This window comes from Capricornis sumatraensis, chromosome 7 (assembly GCF_032405125.1).
Source record: "Capricornis sumatraensis isolate serow.1 chromosome 7, serow.2, whole genome shotgun sequence".
Taxonomy (NCBI): Eukaryota; Metazoa; Chordata; class Mammalia; order Artiodactyla; family Bovidae; genus Capricornis; species Capricornis sumatraensis.
In genome coordinates, this window is record NC_091075.1 from 14,579,300 (window position 1) to 14,595,366 (window position 16,067).

Below are 16,067 nucleotides of genomic sequence, written 5' to 3' on the forward strand. Positions count from 1 at the left end.
CCGCCTCTACCCCTCCTGCCCCGGTGCGGATCGTTTCGCAACTGCTCGCCTCTCGCCCCGTGCCCGGCTGTTTTCCATCTCCCGGCCCCTCTTCTTGAGTACTTTGCGCCTGCATCTGGAGAGAGGGTCTAGAAAGGGGTCGGAGGGAGCGTCGGGAGAAGAAGGAAGCGAGGCCCGGAGGAGGAGGAGGATCGGCGGACAGCAGGGAGGAGACCCCACGCCACCCTCTCTGGTCATCTCCCCTCCCGCCCCGCCCCTGCGCACACTCCCTCGCCGGAGAGCTACTTTCGGACGAGGAAAGTGAGGGCGGCCCTGGGTGACAGCGCCGCGGGGCGAGTCCCGGGGAAGCCGCGCGTCTGCTTTCGTCTGGTCCGCCGCGCTCCCAGCCAGGGGGACAGCCCGGACCGAGGATGGCTTCGACTACAACCTGCACCAGGTTCACGGACGAGTATCAGCTTTTCGAGGAGCTCGGAAAGTAAGCGCCTTTGCCGGGTACTCGCACGTCCCCTTTCCAGCAGAGGGCGGGTCGCGTTACCCCCGACCCACGGGCCTCCCGCGTGGGGCGAGCGAGTTGGGAGACGGGAGGAGAGGGAGGAGGGCCCCCGGTGTGTCGGCTCGGAGGAAGGTGTTGTCTTAGTAAGAGGAGGGGACGACGAAGGGGAAAGACCTTGCACCCCGGCTGTGGCCCTTTCTGATAATCCTTAGCCCACCTTCTCCCGCTCCCCCACCCTCCTGCACTAGAGACTTAGTGGATTTACGATCCCTGCAGTTGTAGCTGTCATCCTGAGAAGTGTGCGAGCGCGCGCGCGCGTGCGCGTGTGTGTATGAAGAGGAAACAAGAACCCATGTAAAATGCAACATAGATCACGTTTTCTGTAAATAGAGATGCCGCCGGGTTCGCCGGCGAGTCAGCCATACGACCCACGTTCAGATGAGAACTCACTGCCCCAGACGGTGCCATATTTATTGATGCCGAAAGTTCAACTTGGCGTAGAGTCTGTTTCGCATCCAGTAGTTGTTCTGTCCAGGAAAAGAGCCTCCCAAAGGAACTCGACCCCCTGTCCCATATCCACTATTATTCCTTGCACTAGATTACTCGCTTATCATCACCCTTCCTAGGATTTACATGAACATCTTCGAGTTCTCTGGGAGGATTTATTTACACAGGCAGTGGAAAAGCCCTCTGGAGACTGGGAGAGTGCTTCCCAGGGGTAACCTAACGTTGTATGTTGTTTGAAAACGACCTTCTACACCTGACCGACAGGACTACTTGGCAATGTTAAGGAAGGAGACAGGAGACCTACTGAGAACCTGTGCAAAAGAACCTAGGGGCCGAGCCGTGAACGTTAATTTATGTAGCATCAAACCCAACCCCAGTTCCTCTATCGCTAATGTCGAACATTACTTAAGAGGTGCATTTATGTGTATGTTGTTGTTTTCTACAGTTGAATTAAAGGACGTGTAAATATCTTTTAAATGTAATGAAGATCATATCCTTATATATTTATGTTGTCTGCTGTTAAAACATGGAGAATATGTCGGAAGAGCAGCTTAATTCAAATCTCTCCCCTCCCCCAGTCCAAAACAGGGCAGAGAGAAATCACCACAGCAGGATTTGTTAAACCACACACAAATGTTCCTAAGATTTATTTTAATGAAAACAATCGCCATATTTACTTACTTGGGGCCACATTAATTTTTTTTTCCTACCAGAATAAATAGGCAGCAGATTTTTGCTGCTCCTCTTCAGCTCTTTGCAGGATTTTTTCTCAGAGCATTTGGTGCTGTGTGAGTGTGAATTGTAAAATGTTTTCAAATTTCATGTGCAAACAAGAGTCGTCATTATTGGCAGTTCCTTTCATTTTGTTGATTAATAATGTGTGCTCCCAGTTAAGTAAAATTTATTTTTGTTCTTCAACGTTAAAGAAGGTCTGAGTTTCCAGGAAGGATTGTTCGTTTTCTAGTTATTACTATATGGTGCACTGATATTTGACAGTTCACTAAATTCAATAAAAATACTCAGATGTAAGTTTTTAATAGAATATCAAGCTGATTATACTGATGACCTGCTAATTATTGGTTTTCAGGGGGGCATTCTCAGTGGTGAGAAGATGTATGAAAATCCCTACTGGACAAGAATATGCTGCCAAAATTATCAACACCAAAAAGCTTTCTGCTAGGGGTGGGTATTTTCAATCACATATATGTTAATTGTGCATTTGTCGTGTTGGTTATTGGTTCTGTTGTATGTTGGTTGTGTTCTATGTAAATAAGTCATTTAATTATAATTGTAGCTGTAGGTATCATATTACCTTTTGAGATTATTTCCTTCCTGAGTGCTTCTTGGTTTGTGCAGTTTAAAAATGTGACAAAATACAATTGTTACTTGATAAATTGTTATTAAAATCTTCCCTTTTCCGTGGGTAATAACATAACTAACTACATTTTAAAGCAAATAAATGTCACTAAGTGCAATTTGCCTTTAGCTCCACTGTGAAATAACTTTCAGAAAAACCCTGGAATGGAAAAATGTAAGTCTCACAACTGTCATTATTCCCTTTTGCTTTTGAGAGGAAAAATAGGTCATAACTCAGTTAAATCATATATTTCAGTTGTAGTTACACTTGAACTTAATTCATTAAGGTATATTTAACAGTGATGGCTTTGGGAGGAACATTTTATGGTTGCTACATTCCAGGAAATTCAGCTTGATTTTGATGTTTCTGAGTGCAGTTTAGACCTTTACTTGATCATCTGCAGTAAGACTTCTCACTCATGTAATGTATTTTACACATGCTTTATAACTGCAAAGATAATTCATACTCATAAAATAGCTGTTGACATAAGCAAAAAACTTGGAGGGGTCTCATTGCATTCTTTTTATTTTGTTGAACTCATGCAAAAGTACTTATACCGAAAGGTTCGGCATTCCAATTATTGTGAGCACGTGTCTAAGGTATTAATATTTTCATGGGAATTTATGGTTTGATGAAATTAAAATGAAGAAAATGCCATAGTGTACGCCCCTTTCAGTGACCTGATTTAAGTAATGAGAAAAGAAATCCCATCAGGGTTGCTTTTCCTTCTTTAATTTGTCTTCTAAAAAGTGTTGCTTCCTAGTATCTGGTATCATTGTATCTGGTCTCTGCCATAATTTTTTTTTTTCCTCCTCTTTGTTGCAGATTCTGCTTTTAATGTGTAATTTAGGTTGACATTTCAGTTTATTCATTTAAGTGAAACTTTGTATTTCTTTCACCTGATTTTAATGAGTCTGAGGACCATCTTACATGTAAAAGTAACCAGCACCATAGATTCAGGACAGGAAGACTAATAGGATACAGGTTATGCTCAATTATCTTCTCTTTTTCCACTTCTGTCTACTCCACAGGAAGATTTTTAATGGTAAAAAGGAGTTGCTATTGTACATGACAGTTTAGTGTAGAAAAGAAAAATGCAAAAATGTAGTCAGATTCTTTCAGCGCTTATATGATTCCTTCCTGTATGCTTGATACTTTTGGCAAGAGTGGGGGTATCAGTTCTTTTAGAGGTGTTAAAACACCTATCCCCTATCTTTCTGTGGCTTTAACATTTTCTCTTAAAATAAATGTCTTGTGTTTCATTTTTACTAATTTCTTAATTAGAATTGTCCCTTTTCATCCACCACCTTTCACACTGGCTACACCAGGATGGTAAACACCCCTGTCTCTGCTCACATACGTTTCATTTTACTTTTGCTTCAAACGTATGAAGATAAGTCTTCTCTAGGCTGCTGAAACGCTTTGCTGCTTTTCTGCTGATCCTCACTTGTTCAAACTCTGCTTTCAACAACAGTGTGCTCCACAGCTACCTTGCCCCTTCCGGATTTAATGATCTTAATTGTTCCAGTTATATTTAGGGAAAATAGTTAGGGCTAAAATACTTGCTTCATGTTCTCCCTTTTCAATTTTCTTGTGACTTTGAGCAAGTTTCTTAACCTGCTGAAGAATGAGGTGAAGAAGGTGACTCTAGAACTAGATGCCCTGGGTTTAAGTTAAGATTCCTCTACCTGTGATTTGTGTGATCTTGTGCAGTTTACATACTTTCCATGAACCTCATTTTTCTCATCTGTAAAATTGAGTAATAACTCTTTTATAGGGTTTTTGTGACAATTAAGTGACTTAAGATGCATTCCATGAATATTAGCTGCTATTATCTCATTGGGTTGTTGTAAAGATTAAATTAAATTGTGCCAATTTAAATTATAAATCTAGTTGGCAGCCTTGATTTAGCTGTGAGAACCCAATTTGAATCTTGGCTCTATTACTAGTGTACTCAGTATGTAAATTTGGTTCTGTCACATAACTTTTTTGACCTCAGGTTGTTCTTCAGTAAAGTGGGTGAAAAAAATCCCCGTATGGTGTTATGGGTGGTTTTGAAGATTCAGTGAATTTTATGAGAATCACTTCTAAAATGCAAAATGCTGTGTCAGTTTTACCTGTTACTTCTCACTTATATGATATTGTTGTACTTTTCCTTCAAAATGTTCAATTTATTTTGTATTGTCATGCTGATTAGAGTAGTTTATAAAATATTTGTACCTATGCATGTATACATTTGTTAAACCTCTACTCAAGCTATAAAGTCTTAATGGAAAAACACTATGCTTTCTTTTTTTTTTTTACTATAATATTTCTACCCCATCGAGGATGTTAGGAGGGGCTCATTACAGAGTAACTAGAATCACATGTGGCTGTTAGGTGGTTTGTAAAGGAGTTAGATGCCTAGTTCATTCCTAAGAATAAGCAAATACAGGATGTAAAGAAGTCTGTAAGGTTGTATACTAAGAGCTTGTGGTTAAAAATATGAATTCTCCTTTCAGAGCACTCCCTTCCCAGATTATGATTTTAAAAAATTTCTTTTGCAGAAAAAAAATTTTAATTAAGGGGAAATGTAGAATAAAATGCAAAATAACATTTTCACCCCAAGGTAATGAAAAAAAATTTTTTTTTGGTTGCACATGGCAGATTTTGTGAAACATGTAAATTTTTTGTACAAATTTTTTTTTTGTATTTGAAATGCCATGCCTGTTGTAAGTCCCAGTTTTACGCCTATTTGTTTCAAAGACCAAGCAGGTCTTCCAACTCCATGTTCTTTAAGTGTAACATTACAGCTGAAAAAAAAGGCCATTGTCTGTACATCTAAGACCATTAGAGAATTGCCAAAAATTTGGCTACATTCCTGGACAAATTTGCACCTCCAGCTATACTGTCACCTATGCATTTTTCTGTGCCTTGAACTTAGTGGATTTTGAGCAAACAATTTCAGTCACTTCACCTCCCAGCTGTTAGTCACATACATCATGTTTGGGAGACTCAGTGTTGAAGAAATTCTTTCCTTTTGCATTAACACATTCAAAGAGCATTCATTATACAATGGATCAGATAGAGAGGCACATTACAATATAGTTGACTTGTTTTTAAAAGAAGAAATACTGTAGATATGTTTCAAGCATCTGATATTTTATATGTAACTTCTGTCCTCTAAAATTTTTTTGTTAGCTTGCTAACATTTACTAAGAAGACATGCTTAGTAAATCGTGGGTAGTGATAACAGAATTTTCTCATATTATTAGGATGAGAATTAGAAATTATCATTTTGATCAGTTAGGTTAGTAGTTAACAAATGCTAATTTGCCTTGCTGTTTTGATTTTTTTGTCTATGTTGATGTTCTTATAACTAAGTTATTGTCAGATTATGAAAAGTCCATGAAGGACTGTGATCGAAGTTCAGAATCCAGTGGATTGAAGCTTCTGAAGGTTAGATGTCTTTAGAAATAGTACATGTGATTTTCTTATTTTAAAACTTGTGGTAAACGATTTTTTATGGCACTACTGATTTCTTGCCGTTCATCTCTTGATGAATTTTTTGATCTTTAGAAACCATTTCTTATTATATAGTCTGTGATACACTATGTTGTTGTTTTGTAAAATATTAAAAAGTAGAGTAGAAGCTTGAAATAATATATGTTATTACAAGTATATTTTACCTCTATTGCTGAAGTTAAAAAGGGGTTTCATTTTATGTAAAATTTCAGATACAATGCAAGTGGATAATTTTGATCTTTGCTGGTTTTGTTAATTTGTAGATATTACTAGAACATGAATCAGGATTTTATGAACTGTTGGATCATGTACACAAAATTAAGTCTCAGCTATGAAATCTGAATTCTGCATTTATGTTCCTAAGTAAGGATATCAATTCAATATAAAAATTAAAATATAGTAATTACTTTGAGTTTTTTCCATCATGAATTATCATAAAGCATGTAATAGGATTTTCTTGGACATTTAACTTCTTTTGTTAACTAGAATCTTAATTTGTAAGTCTTTTCCTTAGGCTGATACAGAGGCAGGCCAACTCCTAGTGTCTCTAGGGCTGGGTTGGTGTTTCTTTTTTTTTTTTCTTTTTTTAAGATATCTGACCCTTCTCATTTATTGGAGTATGGTGTGTACAGTGTTTTTTTTCATAAATTATTGACAGTTAGTTAATTGCCAATTAGTTAATTGGTGGTTTACATGGAAAGCTGTGTTAAAGCTTTTAAGTCATAATAGTATCATTTAGTGAACTGTACTGTGATACATTAAATGGGAGTCTTAGCAAAATATTTTTACTCTGAAATATACCTTTATATTTTATTACTTTATAGATTACTAAGCACCTTCACAAAGGTGACCTCATTTTATGTTTTTATTTGATAAATATTTAATGATTAAAATGGGCAGAATGTTAGGAATAATAAGGCCATCTACACAAATAGACATCATAGAAGACATAAGTGGTGTTTTACGTCTAGCATGAATAAAGTGCTGTGGAATTTCCAAGGGGGGAAAGATTGTTTCTGCCAAGGGAGATGAAGGAAGGCTTTTATATAATATAAACTGAAATATTTAAAACCATAATGCAGATGGGTTCAAGTACCAAAGTCTAAATAAACAATTTGGAGAGTGTTCAAAATGGTTTAGATATCTGATTATAATGAAAGTTATTTTATTCATATGGTACTTTTGTTAAAACTATCAGTAAAAAGTTATTTTTGTTGTAGAAAATTTTTTAGGTTATGATTTTTAGGTTATAACTGGTTATGATTCCAGTTAAGGTAGGTATCTCAATACATCTTAAGGTGAACTCGTAGACCTTTCACCTGCTATAACCTCTTTCTTTAGGATAGGGAAAAAGCTGATAGGTTTGGAGGAGGGAGAGCACAGCTCTATTGTTTGGTTTTGATTTTGAAATCAACTATTCTTGTTTATGGGGCTTCCTAGGTGGCGCTAGTGATAGAGAACCCACCTGCCAATGCAGGAAACAGAAGTGGGTTTGATCCCTGGGTCCTGGAAGATTCCCTCCAGTATATTGCATGGCACCTCACTCCAGTATTGTTGCCTGCAGAATCCCATGGACAGTGGAGCCTGGCAGGCTACTGTCCATAGTGTTGCAAAGAGTCAGACATGACTGAAGTGACTTAGCACGCAATGTTATTTATACACAATCATGGAACATTATAATTGACTTTTTTTTTTTTTAGTTAGGTGAACCCCTTTTCTAATGCTGTCTCATGTTAACAACATATGAGATTGCTTGTTACTACCAAAATCAATAACAATAATCTAATAGAAATGTTATAGCCATTATTTAAAGAACACCTTCTAAGTGACATGTATATATTTATAATACATTTTATTGAATCCGCACTGCAGCCTTTAGAGAGGCAATATTATCTCCATTTATAAATAGTTACTAAGAGTTACTTTTACTAAATGGCAGAGTCAAGAATTTCAGCCCAGGTTTCTGTCTCTCTAAAGCCTGAATCTTGCCATCACACATCCTGTTCCTTGCTGTTACAGAAAACTTAACCTTTCTGTATTGATCTGTATGTGCTTGACTCATCTCCCTGCTAAACTTCAGATTCCTTTATAAAAAGGACTATTCCTTTATAAAAAGTCTTATACATTTTACATTTCCAATGCAATGTATGGAATTGACTGTTCGGGTTTCCAACTTGTGAGAGAAGATAGTCTTTTAATTGCTGCAGTAACAGAAGATCAAATTAAAGTTTCAAAAGGCATCCCCATGCTAATTTGTGAAAGGAAAACAATGTAGTGAAAAATCTTATTAAAATGGTAGAAAGTGATTACAGAAGAATGAGATACTTTGGTGAACTTAATATATTAACTGATTAAAAATATCTTAATATACAGTGAGTTCTTAGGATTACTTCTAAATGATTTACTTGTTGCTCAAAAAAAGCACTCAGCCCTTAACCAAAGCCCAGAGAAACCTGCTGAGAAAGGCATACTCCTTCTCTGGCTCATTTTGTTTGATCAGTGAAGAATGGAAGACAGATGTTTCTTGCATTGTTTCTTCTTGGACAACACTGTTATGTGTGTCAGTTCGCACGGAAGTGTAGCAAATGAAAGAAAAATACAAAACTGTTAAATTTTTTATTGTTGGAAAAATAACTCTTAGGTATAGCAAGTAGTGTGTGCTAAGTTGCTTCAGTCGTGTTCAACTCTTTGCGACCCCATGGATTATAGCCTGATAGGCAAGATGGGCACAATAAAGGACAGAAATGGTAGGAACCTAACAGAGACAGAAGATATTAAAGAGAGGTGGCAACAATACACAGAAGAACTATACAAAAAGTATCATAATGACCCAGATACCACGATGGTGTGATCACCCATCTAGAGCCAGACATCCTGGAATGCGAAGTCAAGTGGGCCTTAGGAAGCATCACTACAAAGCTAGTGCAGGTGATGGAATTCCAGTTGAGCTGTTTCAAATTCTGAAAGATGATGATGTGAAAATGCTGCACTCAATATGCCAGTAAATATGGAAAGTTCAACAGTGGCCACAGGATTGGAAAAGGTGAGTTTTCCTTCCAATCCCAAAGAAGGGCAATGCTAAAGAATGTTCAAACTACCACACAATTGCACTTATCTCACAAGCTAGCAAAGTAATGTTCAAAATTCTCCAAGCCAGGCTTCAACAATATGTGAACTATGAACTTCCAGATGTTCAAGCTGGATTTAGAAAAGGTAGAGGAACCAGAGATAAAATTGCCATCATCTGTTGGATCATCAAAAAAGCAAGAGAGTTCCAGAAAAACATCTACTTCTGTTTTATTCACTATGCCAAAGCCTTTGACTGTGTGGATCACGACAAACTGTGGAAAATTCTGAAACAGATGGGAATACCAGACCACCTTTCCTGCCTCCTGAGAAATCTGTATGCAGGTCAAGAAGCAACAGTTAGAACTGAACATGGAACAACAGACTGGCTCCAAATAGGAAAAGGAGTCCGTCAAGGCTGTATATTGTCACCCTGCTTATTTAACTTCTATGCAGAGTACATCATGAGAAGTGCTGGGCTGGATGAAACACAAGCTGGAGTCAAGATTGCTGAGAGAAATATCAGTAACTTCAGATATGCAGATGACACCACCTTTATGGCAGAAAGTGAAGAGGAACTAATTCTCTTGATGAAAGTGAAAAAGTTGGCTTAAAACTCAACATTCAGAAAACTAAGATCATGGCATCTGGTTCCATCACTTCATGGCAAATAGATGGGAAACAATGGAAACAGAGACTATTTTTTGGGGCTCCAAAATCACTGCAGATTGTGACTGCATCCATTAAATTAAAAGATGCTTACTCCTTGGAAGAAAAGTTATGACCAACCTACACAGCATATTACAAAGCAGAGGCAATTCTGCCAACAAAGGTCCGTCTAGTCAGAGCTATGGCTTTTTCAGTAGTCCTGTATGGATGCGAGAGTTGGACTGTAAAGCTGAGCACTGAAGAATTGACACTTTTGAACTGCGGTGCTGGAGAAGACTCTTGAGAGTCCCTTGGACTGCAAGGAGATCCAGCCAGTCCATGCTAAAGGAGATCAGTCCTGGGTGTTCACTGGAAGGACTGATGCTAAAACTGAAACTCCAAATACTTAGGCTACCTATTGTGAAAAACTGACTCATTGAAAAGACCTGATGCTGGGAGAGATTGAAGGCAGGAGGAGAAGGGGGTGACAGAGGATGAGATGGTTGGATGCCATCACCAATTTGATGGACATGAGTTTGAGCAAGCTCTGGGAGTTGGTGATGGACAGGGAAGCCTGCTGTGCTGCAGTCCATGGGGTCACAAAGAGTCGGACACGACTGAACGACTGAACTGAACTGAGGCTTCTCTGTCTATGGGATTCTCCAGGCAAGAATACTGGAGTGGGTTGCCATTCCCTTCTCCAGAGGATCTTCCCAACCTAGGGATCGAACACACACAGAGTATAAAGGTATGAAGGAAATGGAACCAACTCCAATATTCTTGGCTGGGAAATCCCATGGACAGAGGAGCCTGAATCTGATATGATCGATAAATATAGTGCCTGTAGCTTTTAAGGGCTCTGCTAGAGGTATTCACAGGGCCTCCGTGTGTAATAGATAGGGTATAGACTGGATTTCCTGAAGAGATTTATGGGTGAGATTGTGTTTGGAATGGTAAATGGGCCTGACGGAAGAGGGAGAGATGGTCGGCCAGGTAGAGTAAAGCAGCCTGTTCAAAGGCAGAGAGAAGGTCCTGATCTACCGTGCAGATGCAGTGAGGACACCTCCCCGGTGAAGCTGTCTCTGACTTCTCCACACCTCTTTTGCTTCTCTAGACAGATATGATTATTTTTCTCATCCTCTGAATAGGTTCTTCATGTTTCTTTAGGAGCTTGTCACACTTCCCCCCTTATATTATGGTTATGTTGTAACTTTCAAGCATTTTGTGGACATTCTAAAATTTATCTTTGGATCTGTGCCTGGCACAGTAATTACAGTATTGAATATACTTGTAAATGTTTGTTGAATGGGTAAAAAATAAGATTCTGACTCTTGAAATAGACCTATGATTAACAAAGACTGTGACATATGAAATAAATGAAAATTGACCTGAGGCTTCATGTCAGGTGGCATTCATTAACTGAATAATTAATTCCCAGTTATTCACAATTTTCTAATTATTCCATTAGTTTTCAGATGACAGATTATCCTTTGTTGGAGTTTTGTATAATTCTGTAAATTTGGGGGCAACTATGTACAAATTCTTACTGCATTTTCTTTTCTTAAAACCATGTGAAGTGATTCAGTAATATGGAGTAACATTTTCATTGTGTGTCCACCAGTACCTCTTCAGTAATGCCAAATTCCTGGCATTATTACATTTTAAAAAAAGGGTTTTAAAATTTTCGATTCGTTCTCCAAAGGTAGTTACTTTATCACTTTTCTTTTAACAGAGCTCACTTTAAAAAGCATTTTGGTGATATTTTATGAGTTTTGGATATGCAAATCATGGGTATTATTTGCTTAGAGTGATTATTGGATATTTTAATAAAGGCAGTTAGAGGCCGCAGCGTCTATCAGTTCTGAAACTTGGTAAAAGGACTGGGAAGTGTACTTGTTTCAATATGAGGAAAGGGAACATATCTTAAAGCATATATTTGTGTTTCCTCTTCAGGGAACTTTTTCTTGTGTGATACGTAATAGGAAATTGGGAATTTCACAATTCTGTAACTTTATAATTTTGTTATATATTTTAGAAAATATGTTCTTTTCATGAAAGCACTTTGATCATATTTTTAAATGGCAGTTTAAAGGTCAGATGTGGCAGAAGTGATTTGTAAAATTCATTCTGGCCATTTTGTAGAAAGTATTTATGATGAATTTTTTATTTTAATAGAACAAATTGTATATGCTTTTATATCAAAGATTTACATATATAAAGATTATAAAGGTCATATTTGTTGCAGAGAGACTTGTACACTTTGGATAAACCTCTAAAATCCAGTTTTTATTATTTGTTACCAATTTAGATAAAAATATTTTAAAATATTATAAAAGTGTTACCAAATTTGGGAAATACAGAAAAACAGAAAGAAGACACATTCAAAGTTAACTTATCCCAAACATTACGGTAAAGATTTTGTTTCTTTCTTTCTTAGTTTGTCAGAATACTGGACTTAAATACACAATTTTTGTCCTGTCTTTTGACTTAATTTTACAAAGTCTACCTATCTGACTACAAATCGTTTGAATTACACTTCAGTAAGTAAAACATTAGTTTAGTATTGCTGTTTTTTTTATTATTATTCTTTGCTATGATAAATGACAACAGTAAACATTGTTTTGTAAAACTTTTTCATATTTCTAATTCTTTTCTTCGGGAGTATCCATAAAGGAGAACTAATGAGTTAAAGGGTGGAATTATCAAAATTCTTGATAAATGTTGCCAGATTGCATTTTCCAAGCTTTGTATGTTTCTGCCAATAACACTTAAATTTGCTAGTAAAACTGAACTTTGGGGAACATGATTCTTAATTTCAGTGTAGCAAAAGAACAGTTACCTTGTTCTACACCCCTGCTAGATAAACAAAGATACAAAGATAAAGGTCCTTCATTTCAAGGTAAAATAGATGTGGAGTCAAATACGTTATCAAGGCACGTTGATAAGTGAGGCAGTGCAAATGTTTACTCATTCTGGGGTGTAGAGAGGTGACTGTTTGAAAGGAAAGGGAGAACTTCAGAGGAGGTGATCTTGGAACTGTGTTATGAAAATGACCACTTTTGAATTTAAAGAGAGATAGAAAGGATACAATACTTTTCGTAGTATTGTATTGTATTGTAAAAGAAACAAGGACATCAGTAAGTGCTAATACAGAGAGAACTGGAAAATAGATAAATTTTTTTAACCCTGAGTGATCAACTTACGGTTTATAAAGTTTCGTGAAAGCATGCAAACACTGATGAAAAGAGGTGCAATTTTTTTCTTTCAGTGAATCATTTAAGTGCAGCAAAATCTGTGGGAAGGTATTAAATAAAGTGGGTTTCTGGGATTTTACAGCCCTGAGTCATTAGGTATAAACAGCTGATAAGAGAGGAAAAACAACTTCTTATCTACCTTACATGTTGTTTTATGTAGCTTTGGGGCAAATACAAAAAAAAAAAAAAAAAAAAGTGACTAAGTGAAAGAAAAAGGACAGGAGGATAATTAGAGTGGATTTTTTAAAAAGTTAACCAGTATTAAAAGTGCCCTAAGTAATCCCATTTGTGTTTATGAACAAGAAAAGCTAGATAGTTTCTGCAGTTGTGATACTGGATTGATAATTGTTTTTAAAATGTAGGTTTTCGTTTAAAACCAAAGGTAAGTAAGGTGTCTAAAAGTGGTATTGACATTCACTGCCTGAATTTCCAGTGTCTAGAATAGTGCCTGGCACCCTTCACACATATTTATTGAATAAATGTGTGTGTTAGTCGCTCAGTCGTGCGACTCTTTGTGACCCTATGGACTGCAGCCCACCAGGCTCCTCTGTCCATGACATTTTCCAGGCAAGGATATTGGAGTGGGTTGCCATTTCCTTCTCCAGGGGATCTTCCCAACCCAGGGATCGAACCCAGGTCTCCTGCACTGCAGGCAGATTCTTTACCAACTGAGCTACAAGGGAAGCAACTCATTTACTGAATAAATGAATGAATCAATAACTAATAAAACTATATCATATCATGGTAAATGAATGCATATTCAGAGACCCAGAATTTTTTAGATTTGTGTACATTATATTGTTTCAAGTAAAGCTCAAAATTAGCAGATTAATTCTGATATGGTATATAATTCAGCACAAGCTGATGGCTGAAAAATAGTCATTTATTCCCTTCATTTACATAATGGGAAAAAACTCACATTTATCAAGAAGATAACTTGAAGTGCTTATTAACCTCCCAGCTATGCTTAACTGTGCACTATTTCCCTCCTATTATTACAGGGAAATGTGTTATAGCATCTATAAAACATTTTAATTTGTAAGATCTCTCCAGTTTAAAGTACTATATTACTTGTTTAAGGGGGATAATATTGTTTTACTCAATGTGTGCCTCTGTGTGTATATATATATAAATATATATATAATTTAGAGTAGAATGTTTTTGTGTTGACATAGGAGCTTTGTCAAGGAGGAAGCCTTCTTTGACTTCAAAAGCAGTGACTCAAGGTTGATATAGTTGTTAGAAAGCAGGGTGGGAAAAATCCGAATTCCAGATTGTCAGCAGAATTTCAAGGTCAAAGTCTACTCCTGTTATCTGAGCATAGAGCTCCTGATTTCTGGCCAGTTTTCATTCTAGTAGAATTAGAGAAGGGAAAAAGTGTCAGAGTATTATTTGACTCCTGTATACATAGGATTAAGACCTACTTTCACTGATATTTATGTGCTTTGCACATAATTATCTTTAGGAAAAAAATATTCTTTGGATTGACTTTGCCCCCTGCTTCTTATGTATTTATGATCAGGAACAGGGGAAATAAAAATTGTTAACCTTAAGTCTATTTGAAAGAAAATATATGTCTCACCTTCACAGAGAACCAGTTATTGCAGAACTTAGAGCTCTGTGTGCTCCATTCGGTGCTCATAGTCACAGTGTATGTTATCTGCCAGAGACATTGTAAAGAGAAGGCACTTCAGGCATGGACAGGAATGGCCAAAGTATCACTGAGATACTTGATCTTTTAAAGTAATAATGATTTTATAAGATGAAATAAGTATGTGTTGACCTTTTACAAACTTTGAGAGACTATTTTAGGTAGAGACTATTTTAGGTAGGAGACTATTTTAGGTAGAGACTTTATGTTTAACCTAAACCAGCTAAATCCAAATTTAGAGATACCAGGGTTAGAAATACACAGTGAACATACAAAGGGTGAGTTTTAAAAATAGCACCTAGCTTTGAGAGGATAATTTCTCCTCCATCCTGGATGTAAGTGTTTCATTCATACTGTCTGTAGCAAGCTTTGGGGGAGGAAGGGTGGAGGGAAGTGAGAAATGTCTTTTGAAAAATTCTTGTGGCTCACACCAATGCTTATTTAGCATCTCTGCTTCTGGGATTTCAGACATTCCCTAACCAGGTCCCACAGTTCTTCTGGATTCTTGTGCCTGGTGCTGCGAGACCTGTCCTCCTGGTGGCATGTTGCAGCTGTTACACAGAGCGCATCACATTCCCCCCCGGGCTAGGGGGTGGAGGGGCCAGCATACCCAGCTGAAATAGCAGAGGGATCTAGGGAGCAAGGCAGGAATTACCTGGACCGGAATTTGGCTGGGTCTCTGAGTCAATGGGCTTCCCTGATAGCTCAGCTGCTAAAGAATCTGCCTGCAATGCAGGAGACCCCAGTTCAATTCCTGGGTTGGGAAGATCCGCTGGAGAAGGGATAGGTTACCCACTCCAGTATTCTTGGACTTCCCTTGTGGCTCAGCTGTGCAATGTGGGAGACCTGGGTTTGATCCCTGGGTTGGGAAGATCCTCCTGGAGAAGGGAAAGGCTACTCACTCCAGTTTTCTGGCCTGGAGAATTCCATGGACTGTATAGTCCATGGGATTGCAAAGAATCGGACATGACTGAGAGACTTTAATTTTTTGAGTCAATAGCCCTAATTCCTATAAAAATATTTGATCATTAAAACATTTTATATCTGCTTTGGGCTTCCCTGTCAGACCTCTCCACCATTACCCGACCGCCCTGGGTTGCCCCACAGGCATGGCTTAGTTTCATTGAGTTAGACAAGGCTGTGGTCCTTGTCTAGTTTCTGTGATTGACTAGTTTTCTGTGAGTATGGTTTCAGTGTGTCTGCCCTCTGATGCCCTCTTGGAACACCTACCATCTTACTTGGGTTTCTCTTATCTTGGGCGTGGGGTATCTCTTCACGGCTGCTCCAGCAAAAGTGCAGCCCCTGCTCCTTACCTTGGATGAGGGGTATCTCCTCACCGCCACCCTTCCTGACCTTCAACATGGGATGGCTCCTCTAGGCCCTCCTGCGCCCATGCAGCCACCACTCCTTGGACATGGGGTTGCTCCTCCTGGCTGCTGCCCCTGGCCTCGGGCACCGCCCCTGGTCTCCAACACAGGGTGGCTCCTCCCGGCTGCCACCCCGACCTCAGACACAGGGTAGCTCCTCTCGGGCTGTTCCTGTGCCGTCGCAGCCTGGCACTCTAGGCCGCTGCCCTTGACCTCGGAT

The 16,067-nt window shown here is 38.3% G+C and overlaps 1 protein-coding gene across 19 annotated transcripts in view; it reads left to right on the forward strand.

Annotated features, from left to right (window-relative positions):
• Positions 1-346: 346 nt before the first annotated feature.
• The window catches only part of CAMK2D (calcium/calmodulin dependent protein kinase II delta), a 310,011-nt gene continuing 294,290 nt past the window's right edge, over positions 347-16,067 (forward strand). For all 19 annotated transcript variants that reach the window (XM_068975392.1, XM_068975398.1, XM_068975389.1 and 16 more), the window contains exons 1-2: positions 347-475; positions 2,088-2,182. In XM_068975392.1, the coding sequence (XP_068831493.1) occupies positions 411-475; positions 2,088-2,182 (160 nt within the window). In that variant the 5' untranslated portion in view covers positions 347-410. The remainder of the gene's footprint in view (positions 476-2,087; positions 2,183-16,067) is intronic.